This window comes from Chiroxiphia lanceolata, chromosome 7 (genome assembly GCF_009829145.1).
Source record: "Chiroxiphia lanceolata isolate bChiLan1 chromosome 7, bChiLan1.pri, whole genome shotgun sequence".
Classification (NCBI taxonomy): domain Eukaryota; kingdom Metazoa; phylum Chordata; class Aves; order Passeriformes; family Pipridae; genus Chiroxiphia; species Chiroxiphia lanceolata.
Window position 1 is genome coordinate 19,198,088 of NC_045643.1, and position 11,366 is coordinate 19,209,453.

General features: G+C 53.9%; 1 protein-coding gene across 1 annotated transcript in view; it reads right to left on the bottom strand.

Moving 5' to 3' along the window:
- The window catches only part of GAD1 (glutamate decarboxylase 1), a 32,427-nt gene extending 21,776 nt beyond the window's left edge, over positions 1-10,651 (bottom strand). The window contains exons 1-5 of the mRNA XM_032693029.1: positions 10,103-10,651; positions 8,814-8,959; positions 7,034-7,096; positions 1,645-1,806; positions 698-940 (exon numbers count right to left, since the gene is read on the bottom strand). Coding sequence (XP_032548920.1) covers positions 698-940; positions 1,645-1,806; positions 7,034-7,096; positions 8,814-8,883 — 538 coding nt within the window. The 5' untranslated portion in view covers positions 8,884-8,959; positions 10,103-10,651. The remainder of the gene's footprint in view (positions 1-697; positions 941-1,644; positions 1,807-7,033; positions 7,097-8,813; positions 8,960-10,102) is intronic.
- Between the last annotated feature and the right edge of the window lie 715 nt (positions 10,652-11,366).

An 11,366-nucleotide genomic window follows, 5' to 3' on the forward strand; every position in this document is an offset into this window, starting at 1 on the left:
AGCAAGACTGGGGAGGGGAGAAACGGCACCCGCTCCGTTATCACTCCTGTTCCTGACCTGCTTGGGTATGTAGAGCAGTCAGGGCTTTTTGCCAGCAGAGATTTCCGTGGATACAGATGTAAAAGGCCAGATAGCCTGAAAGAGCCTTAACTTTGCTCTGGAGTCTGGCTACAGCTCACTCAGTAAAAGAAGTGATTATAAACCGGTATTTCTGTCTGATTCAGAAGGACCTGGACAGGCAGGGCTCCTGGGTAATGGGCTGAAATCCACAGGGTTCTTTTATTGATGATTCCTAGGATTTCAGTCTCTTTTTCATTAAACGTCTGATGAACATAAAGAAGAAAAACTGCAAATTCAGTGTCATTTATGCTCTCATTTACCTAATGATATTGCTCCCCGGAGATACAGACAGCTCGCATTTCATCAAGTGAAAGAGATTATGTCTTAAAAACTTGTTTCTGTGCTCTGAAAACAGCACGGAGGTCTACCCGTTGCTCCAGATAGAGCATCAGTAACTAAAGTTTCTGAGCAGAGACATTTCCAGTGTCCATAGACAGCCCTGGAGCCAAGCCTCTGGGCAAGCACGGTCCCGGATGTGGAGAGGATGTGGGCTTACCTCCATGAGCTCAATCCCTCTCACTTCACCGCGAGCCTGAGAAAAGTCCCAGGAGAGACTAAGTAGTGTGCAAAAACCTACCTGTCCTCACTCCGTATTTCAGCGTGTCCCGGCAGTCCACCAGAATCTGCTCCAGGGACTCAGGGTTGTCCGAAAGCTCCAGGTTGAAGCCCTCCATGCCCTCCAGAAGCTGATGCGGGTGGTGGAAGTCCAGCACTTTGGTGGATCTGTCAAATGTTTTTCTCACGTAGTTGAGGAGGATGTCCACAACCTCCAGAAGGAACTGCATGGTCTGCTCCTCACCATTCTTGGAGGGCAACAAATCTGTGGGGCAAAGCAGCTGTCAGCATTTGCTTTGGGAAAGAGAAGCGGAAATGAACCAGCCTCGGCTGCCTGAAGTGCTTCAAGGACCTGGAAGCTGTGGCCCCAGCGCAGCCTGGCTGCAGTGAGGCAGGCTCCCAGTCCCTCTGGCCCGGCAGGGAAGGGTGATACGAAGTCACCCACGGTAACAGCAGAGGCACCTCTATGGCGCCTCTGTCAAAAAGTTCACCCTGCAATGCTAACGCTATGCAGTGCGAGGCATTCACTTTCCTTGGTCTGAAAGCACCCAAATGCGCACCTGCCCTTCCCCTGCAACGTCCCCACCTCTGTCCCACAAAAGGATTCATTTCCCTTCCCTACTCTTGTCAATGGCCCCGTACCGGCAGTCACAGACCACTTCATTGCTATTTTATTAAGGAGGACATAAAATATAAAATTACTCTCTCCCCGGATGCTGGATCTGGAGTAAGCCCAGAAGGACTGCTGGAGCTGAGCTGCAGAGGATCAGTCCGAAGTACGTAAAACTGCACTTCAGCAAACTTGTACACATTGTCAGTACAGCCACAACAAACACAGACACAGAGCTTCCTTCAAAAACGACCAAGCAAAAGCACGGTCTGAGTGTGGCTGCACTTCAAGGGAGTCGAGGGCAACACTATTAAGGGACGTGCCTGAGCTGAAGCAAGGAAAAGCTGTAAAGTGTTTACCTCTGGCATACAAATTGGAGAAGTCTGTCTCGGTGCGCCGGAACCTGGATTCCTTCTCGCTGTTCTCACAAGCCAGCATGCTCTTGGAGGACTGATGCCTTTCTTTCAGGGAGCTGACAATCCGGCTCTTGTCTTCTAGGCTGTTGGTCCTTTGCAGGAACCCTACATTATTATTGCAAGGTGCACAGGTCAGAGTTTTCTCACTTCCCAACATGTTTAGAAATATCTAAAGCAGCTCTCTAGACAGCAGTTAAAAGCGGTGTTAGTTCTAGATCTGACTAATGAGGTCAGGAATAAGAGTATTTATGGAGGTTATTTGCCTCCAGGAGGGAGAGTTCAAAATGCCATCAACTGCAAAAACGCAGCCATGCAAAAAACAAAATTTCGTCATTTAGTGCAGTGGTAAATTCTTATTAAGTCGATCAGACAGATTCCACTTCAGTAATCAGCCACTGGAAGAGAGTTCAGGATGAGTCAATGCTATTTCAGCCTGCAGGCGAAGTTTATGGACCTAGCAGACAGGGGCAATGATGTATGATTAAAATCAGGGCCGTTTTCAGTTCTCCTCGTGGTGCTCTCACGCACAAAAGGCATGAGAACAAGCAACCATTCTGGAGCAGCCATCCTGAGAGTGCCAGAGCTCTAAGAACACCGGTAGCACCCACCTTCCTATTATCAGTACATACTAATGTGGATTTTCCACGTGAAAAGATGCTTTGATACTAACAGTAATCATCCCCGGGGGTTTTAGGAGCTCCGCTCTCACTGGAGACACATCTCTGGCGCCCAGGACCGAACAGAACTGCCGTTGTTACGTGTGACGGCAATAATAAACCCACTCACCCCAAGAATTGTGGGTGTGAGCGCCACGCAGGGTCTGTGGCGAGTAATGAGACCCGTCTACTTTAACAAGGCAGGGAGAGCAATTAATTTTCCGGATTTGATCCATTAAATCACTGATGCCTGGTAAAACACGCATACTGTCGGGCTTTTCGTCATTAAAGAAAGCATTGAATTTTGACCTCCCAGGTTGCAGCAAGCGCGTCTGTATGATTGGAGCACCATGGCGGCGCCGGTCTCCTTCATTCTTTATTTTCTTTCAAAACAAGTAACAATCGAAACCAAGGCTCGTCGCGGCTGGGGATATCCGCCAGAGAGCAGGGCTTAGCAGGGAGGAAAACCAGTGTTGTGACTTCGCTCACTCACGTTCCCCGACGCCGCTTCTCGCCAGCGCCCTCCGCTTTCCGGCCATGTGTCACTGCTCTCCGGAGTCCCATCGAGCGCCCACAGCCGGCCCACCCGGGCCCCCTGTAGCTTGGACAGGCATAAGGGCTGCACCTCCGTGAGAGAAAAGGGAGGGACAGCGAGTCGCTGGGCCAATAGCTCCCGGCAATGATACCTGTGCCTCGAACCCTACTGCCAGCCGGACAGTCCCTAAGGAGCACCGAAAACGGAGTACCCGGCTGGCAGCCCCTTCTGCATCAGCCGGGCGCCTAAACAAGTCTTCAGGAAGGTTGCTTGCAGGCAAGTTTGTCACGGTCATACTTTCAGTGAACACCTTATGTGTTGCTGTTTAATACTGATCTTCTACTAATAAGTTTATTTTTGTGATGCTTTTATGAATGCGAAAAAGACTATTTAAAGGAAACTCCCTTCGTGCACAAGTTGAGAGTAGCCGTCCAGGATCGATAACATATATATATATATATGTACTTATGTATATATTTTGTTTTGTTGTTACTGCTTGTAACAGTCCTTGCAGCGATCACCAGCTCCTGCAACAGCTACTGCTGTTCACCTGCTCATTAGGAGGAGCAGCTGATATCGAAGCAGGTGCAGCGTAGACTGAATTACGGAGAGATCCTCTTTCACCATTTCGCTTCGTTTTGCTTTAATTTTCCACTCTTCTTTTTTCTAGGCGCCCGGTGGCTCAGAGGGAAGAGCTCCGCGCGAAGAGACGGCTGCAGGAGCAGCGGCGCACGACTGGCGCTCTTCTCGGCCTGCAGAGGAGACCGTGTCTCGGAGGTTCCGGTGGGAAAGGAGGAGGCAGCGCTTCAGTAGCCGAGAAAGGCTGCAGTTGCCTCCAGTTCGGCTCGCATCGGGCCCAGCGAGGCAGTGGCTTCACTGAAGGGTCTGACCCAACTATGCGCCGGGGCACGGAGCTCGGCCCTTGCCCCAGGGACTCCGTGCTGTTCTTCCCCGCGGAGCTCCTCGGCCCCGCTGCCGTGTCCCGGAGCCGGCGGGGACCAGCTGGGGCTCGCAGCGCACGGGGCCCGTCAGTGTGCGCCGCGTGGGGCCCGCAGGGCTGCGCTGGGGCGGCTCGAGGGCGGTGACTGGAAGGAAAAAAAAGCCTGAAAGGAGGAACTCGCTGCCGCCCGACATCAGCCGGTCCGGCTGTAAGTAACGTGCCACTCGCCCAGGTCCCTCGGCCACGGCAGTATCACACGGGCTGGAGAGTCGGTACAAGGGGGAGCCCGCGGGGCTGCGGCAGCCCCCGCTTTGGGGCCGTCGGACTCTTTCGTTTCTCGAGCTCCTCCCTGAGAGGATGGGGGACATTCTCCAGCGCCGACCCACACCCCGGGTTGCAGAGAAGCGCGGCGGCCGGCCCTGGAGGGCTCCTTCCGCGCCCCAGGAGCAGCGCATGACTGTAGCCAAACCTTCCATCAGTATCCTGCGTGAAAAGTGAGGCCACTGTAGGAGAGTTCCAGTAAGTAGCAGCCTACGAAATAGTGTCCACGCTGCTTCTCCTGCCGCAGCGGAGACTGCAGCCTTTCCCAGCAGTGAGTCTGTCCCGCCGGTGCGTTTTCATCGATGCGCTTTAAGAGACCGAGTTTTCAAAAGCCGAATGAGACCAGACTGGCGAGGGAGTCCCTCGGTGCGCAACGTGACCACAAATTCAGCGTTATTGCACATTAGGCCTCGTACAAGACAGGCATGTGAACCCCTCTCGGCCTCGCAGCTCTACGGGGACCCTCAGCTTCCGAGTCGGGGACAAACCTGCCGAGTCCCGGCGCACACCGCAGCCGTCGGGGAATGCACGTCCTTGGCGGCTACAAGAGGTCCGGGTCGCCCCCTGCGGCCAGGGTGTTCAGCAGCACCTTCGTGACTTGGCGGCATAAATCCCACGGACGCCGGAGACGAGACGAGTTTATAACGGCTGCTTTTGAAAGCCCACTCTGCCGCGTTGCTCGCTGGGCTTGGAATCATCAGCTGGCTGTGGCCAAACAGCTGAAGACGCACCTGAGCAATCTTACTACGTCAGTGTTTCCACTGCTGCCAAGTAAATGTTAGCAGGATCGGTCCTAGCAATAATAATTGCCGAGGTGGGAGTGATCCAGACACTGGGGGAAATCTGCCCATACTTTGCCCACCGTGACAGTTCATTAAACCACTTTCAAATAGCTTTGAGTTTGGTTGGTTTGGGGTTTTTTTGTTGTTGTGGGTTTTTGTTTTTGGGTTTGTTTTTTTTTTTTTTTTTAAGTGTATATGTGCAGAGACGAAGAGCGTGTGGGTGTGGCAGCGCACGGGCTCTTTTCAGGTCCTGGCTTTCAACCGGAGAGGAAAAAAGCTAATCCTTAAATCTGTCAGTTATTTAAGAAGAAATTACATACATCTTGGATACGTAATTACTGGAAATGTCAAACACATAATATACAATCTAGGTGGAAGAACCAACTCATTGTTCAAGACCTGCCTTTTCTTGAGGTCAATCCTCATTTAAAGTTTGCATTCAAAATTAATCGATTTCTGTGTGATACAAGCAGAAAGAACAATTCTGAGGTGTCTGTTTTACTATAGCTTTGAGACTTCACAGTATTTAGGGTCCGGAATGATGTCTTGTGAAAGGTAAGGACAAGGATATAGTCTGAATAGTCAAACATCAATTCATTGAGCGTGTTTAATTAGGATTCTTGGCAACCGTAATACTTTATATATTTACCAAAGGCAACCTTTCCTGTCTGTCTTTGTGAAGGCCTTCGATTCAAAGGGAAGGGCTCATACAAGCAAAAACAGTTGTCGTGATCGAATCCAACTATTCCAAACCACCGTCACTATTCAGAGTATATTTTTAGGGTAAAAGAGAAAATAGCCAGTAAAGGAAAACTGAACACCAAACCCGAGACAGAAATACAGCAGCACTGCTTGTTTTGAATTCCCTTCACAAAGCCTTTACTACACTCCCTTTTGCCTCAAATACAAAATGGTGGGATGTTTCATTTTCAGTGTATTTGATCTCACTGAGAAGCTGCTATGTCCCTCTGTAACCCCGGTAGTCTAGCAACATGGAGCAAGCCTAACGGCGCATTACTTTATCAGTTCTGCTTGCCGGGCTAAATTAAAATGATGGTGAAAAAGCCCATTGCTCCAGCCACTGAAGGGACTGGTAGGGAAACGGTCCATTAAACCCAGATCAGGAGCTATTTATAGAACTAAGCGACTACTCGTTAATGTCGCCAGCGGCTACCAATGAAATCTCTAACAGACACAGGGCTAAGCATTCGCACTCCGATCCTTGTCCAGTCCAAACTTCCAGGTAATAAAACCTTTAGTGAATGAACTTCGACTCGAGCAAGTAGGGAAAGAGATTTAAATATACCTTTGCTTTGAAAACAGGTTCGTTTCTCTCATGAAATAATTTCCCTAAAGAGGTAGAGGGGGAAAATGGGAAATAATTTCTGTGCATAAGGGGTATGGGCTAAACTGAATTATTCTCCCGATCAGAAAATGAAGATTTGACTGTTAGTCTCCGAAAGCAAAGGCGCTACTGAGAAATCTGGAGAAGGAAGACAGCTTGTTATCTACAAATGAATCTCTTGCTATAACGTTGCGATCTGATTGTGCATTTGTTTCCCTTCTGCATTTCATGTGCCTGCACGCTGACTGGCTGCCAGCGCTATCTTACCAGCACAGCAAGCTGACGAATTGCTCTTTAATAAGGCTCTCGTTAATCTTTTCCCCCCGGAGATCCGTATTTTCTAGTCAGATAAGGTTGAAAAATTTCAGACAGTGAGAGGCGGCCAAACTCCCTCCCCCGGCGGGCCCTGCTCTTCCCTTGCCTGGGGCCCGCACCTCCCCGTGTGTGGCAGGAAGGGCAGCGGGCCCGCAGCCGTCCCTCCCCCTGCGGGCAAAATCCCGGCCAACGCAAACCCAAGGGAGGGCACAGCGGCGGTCCCGGGGCCGCCGAGCCGAGCCCGGCCCAGCCGAGCCGAGCCGAGCCCAGCCCAGCCCAGCCCAGCCGAGCCCAGCCCAGCCGCCGTGCGGCCCGCAGGGGGCGCCCGAGGCGCCGCTCGGTCTCGGGGCGTTCAGGCGGTGCTGCCCCCGGTGCTGGTCCCCCGGGCCCCCCCCGGGTGTGTTGGGGTGTCGGACGGGGAGGTAAGGGGGCACTTACCGCATATCTTCAGCCCGATCTTCCTGGTGCACCCGTGAGCCACACCGCACCACGAGTCATAAGCTGGAAGAGAGGGCAGAGTTGATCCCCTGGGGCAGCGGGGTTGCCCGGCCGCCGCGCCGCCCCCCCCGGATCCCCCTCATGGCCCCATAGCCGGGAGGAACGGCTGATTCCCGAGCCCAGTGGCGCCCGGCGCGGGGCAGCTGAGGCTCGAGTATCAGCGAGGTGACATGCTGGCCCGCCCAGAGGAGAGGGAAAGGCACCCGGGACTCGAACATCTCATCATTTACTGGCGGGGCTCCAGGGAAGTGGCAGCTTAAAATAAAGTGGCGTGAAATGGGGTCACAAAAGAGTTCAGGAATTAATTGGGTGAAAAATAGTATTTGACTAGATGATCGGACTTGCATGACTGAGCCCCGGACGGACTGACGGGCCGCCGACGGTCGTACTAGGACGGCACCGGTGGAGGGGATAGGCTCCTTCCCAGTCCCGGGAGCCGCGGCCCAGACACGCCCCAGCTGAGCCCGAGGGAAGCGGGCAGCGGGGCTCGGGTAGAGGGGACAGCAGCCGAGGCCCGGGGCACCGCCGAGACCCTCTGGCCCTCGCCCGGGGCAGCCGCAGGTCCGGCAGCGCGGGGGGCACTGACCGGGCGTTGCGGCGTGAGGGGCGAAGGTGTCAGAGGGGCCGGGCCGAGGACGGCTCACCCGGGCGGGCAGTGCAGCGGCCCGATCCCTGGGAGGGGGAGCGGGGAAGAGCCGCGGCGCTCCCGTCCGGGCGGAGGAGCCCTCTCGTCAGGGGCACTGCCCGTGCCCGGGGGCGGGGAGCCCCGGGCGGGCAGGGTGGGGAGCTGCTGCCAGCGGTTATCTTGCTTTGAGCCGTGTTGCCAGTTATTTCGATTTCTGCGTGTGACACCTCAGTCGAAGGCAGCAGTGCCTGTCACCCGTGCCTGGAACAAGACCCAGTGCTGCCTCTCGCCCCCTCCCCCGTATTTCCAGATTCAGAATAATGACAATAATGACTCCGACGCTTGTGCCTCGCAGCTCTTTCAGGGTAAAAGCTATTTCCTGCTCTGCTGTCCCTGACAACCTTTCATTTCTTACTGTTGCCCGCTCTTTGTCTCTGATGCTATATAGCATCGAGCCTCTTTTTTTAATTTTTTTTTTTTTTTTTGGGTAGGCGACGGTCTGAATTGCCTAGCACGGCTATAAACTGATTCTCTATCCACCTGCAGCAGCCTTTGCTTCCCACTCACACCTCAATAACTCAAGGCGAAATCAGAGCAATTAGGAATACAACGCTTTGAAAAGCTGCAATTAGCATCCAAATTTCGCTTGATTACAGGCTTCAGCGTAGGCTGAAAGGAAGCTGCAGCATTAGCATTTATAAAATGTAGGGGGGGGACATCCACTTTAAGGCACTAGTGTAGCGTCGCCCTTTAAGGGATTCATTTGCTCCACACCTCTTACAACATACCGATTTTTTGGCCATCTGGATGGTCAGTTTATTGTCTAAATCTCTCAAATGCGGCTGTGGCTGTAAGATAAAGACAGCGCTGGCCGCTAAGGTGGGCTTTTCCTCACAGCGTTTTATTCGCCACGGAACAACCTCTCCCATTCCCAGTAGGAAGATGGTTTCTTTGTGTAGAGCACTTTCCGCACCTTGCCTAATGGCGCGGAACAGGGCTTCACAGATATAATATTTCGTTTCGAAACTGGTCTTTCTGTGTCTAAGTGGAGAAAGCCTCTAAAACACTTTAAACGAGGAAAATATTAAAACCTACTTGTAGGTCGTAAATTAGGTGGGGTGGGGTTCGGAGCATCGTTGGAGGACGAGGGAGCGGAGGAAGCCATCCCTTCAGAAAAGCCCCAGTCCTCGGAGCCCGGGTTTCCTCGATATTCCTCTGAGAGGTGGGCAGCAAGGAATTTGCTGGAAGGAAGAAAAGGCGGTTTTAGCAGTCTGGTCTCCTGGAGCACCACACCGGAGTCCCGTCCAGACGCCGGCGGGCGGCAGCTGCGCAGGTCCCGGGGCGGCGGCAGGACGAGCCGGGGCCGGCCGCACCGGGAAAACGCCTCGACAGGCTGAAGAGCAAAATTGTCCCTTCGCTGGATGCCAGGGCGCTACCTCCCGCGCCTGAATGACGGATGTAGCAGAGTATGAAGTCTATCGCAATTATATCGGTGGCCACTGAGGTGGGCAATTATATGGCTCGCGTCAAGTGCAGACCAACGTGCAAAGCGGGCTTCGAAAGCATCAGCCCAAATGACCTACAATCCCAACCGAAACCCGCTTCTCTGTGTTACCAAACAGACGCCAGGCTAAGCATTCAGGAAAGACTGACAGACAAACCCCTGTCACCATAAAGGTGCGTTTTGCCCAGGTCCAGTGACAGGCGCCACACACGTGTATTTGCACACACATGTTTCAGTAAATCGGGGCCGGTACGTGCTCCAGCACTAACCAACGCTCTCCCATGCCCGCGCTCACTTTAGCTGCGCAAATGGCAGGAGAGGCATGTCTGTCTGGGGAAAGGAAGGTGCTGGACCAGCCCTCACTCCTTACCAGATGTTCAGCTCTTTCCTGCCGGACACGGCGCTCCGATAACCAATACAGGGTCGCTGATCGAAAATTGCCGGGTCAGTGCCCAGCTCGTCTCTTTGTCCCCACGGCTACCTGCGATTTATTTTCTTCCCCTTGTACAGAAAATGAAGGTCGGGGTAACGAACGAATGCCTTCTTTGTTAGCGGCTTTTTTCAAGTCGGTGGCTACCTATTCATTCACACCCGCGCGTAAACGCAGCGGATCAATGATTTCAATGGAAAACAGGTATCTAATTTCTTTAAGACGAAAAAGAAAAAAGCCGTAAAACAGAAGAGATTTTCTAGACAATGCCTGGAAGTGAAGTAACAGGTTAACACGATGTCTCAGGGGCTAGCTGTATCAAAATGTCCGTTATTCCTCTGTAGGTACGACAACGACCCAAACCGATTTTAGGGAGGGAAAAATGCTCCAGATCCTGAAAGAGGTTCCCAAAGGCTTGAAAAAATAGGATGCTGTTTAGAGGACACTTACCGAAGGGGCGAGCGGACACTCTTGCTGCCGTAGTCCAGGCAGGCAGGGCGACTCTAGCCTGGGAGCGACCCGCCGCTTATAAACTCTGCCAGAAACGACGTCGGAATACCAATCGCGCCGCGGAATTTAATGCGAGATGACCTTTTTTTTTCCAGAAGTGCTCGGATTTGCTTTTTTAAAAGCGTGAATCGCCGGTTGATCTGCTTCGACGCAGGCATGAGTCACAGGGCTGCCGCCACCCCCTCCGCGCCGCTCCGCACGGGGGCTGGGGACCGCTGGGGCGGGGACGGGCAGCCCCCCGGCCCCGGCGGCTGCCGCTGGTCCGCTTCTCCCCGGGGCGGCGGCGCTGACTCCCGCGGCGGGTGGGGCTGCCCAGCCGCGGCGGGGACGGCACCCCGGGCAGGGGGTTCTGCCGCGCGAATCCCTCGCTGAGCCCCCCGTGCGGACGGAGCCAGAGGCTTTTTCTAGACAGCACTGGCTTGCCCCGAGGTCGCCGGCGGTGCTAACAGGCGGCAGAACACCGCACACACCGTCGCACCGCTGAGGCGACGGAGCCGAACTCCCGCCCCGACAGTCCCCGCGGCCCCGGCACTCCCCCTCGCACGGTGCGGGCCACGAACGAGCCAGGCGGGGTCCGTGTGAACTGTAGCTTAGCAACACCCCCCGCCTCCTCTCTGCCGTGCCGAGGGTCTGATGTGTCCCGCTGGCTCACCCCGCGGTTTCCGAGGCCGGCTCGCCCCGCTCCCCGCCAGAGGGTGGCAGAGGCACGGGCACCGCCGTAGGGGAACACCTGGATTCCTGTGACCTGCCCTGAATGTTGCCACTAAATTACGATCTTATACCAGACATCCCTTTGCTAAAACGAGAAACATTAAGGCAACAAGTTTTCTGTACCCCTGACAACCTCAGATCTGTGTCACTCCATCCCACACCCCAAACACGCTTCGCCAACATTTTGCGGTGGTGACCACGGGGCTATATTTCAGAATGCCGCGGTAGCTACGCAGATATCTAAACCAAGCCCTTTCTCAAAAAGATGTCACGTCAGGGGCTGGGAGGAATCCGCAGTGAGATGGGAGGAGGGGAAAGAGCCCGATGGAGCCACAGAATTCCATCCCGTGAGGGGGGTGCTGGGCAGCGCAACGAGCAGCAGGGACATGTCCTTCTTGAAGGACTCAAGGGAAGAGCAAAAACTTACAAGCCCGTTTTTTGAAGGAAATCGGCCAACTGACAGGATTAAGTAGTCAAGGCGATTGCTTTGTCG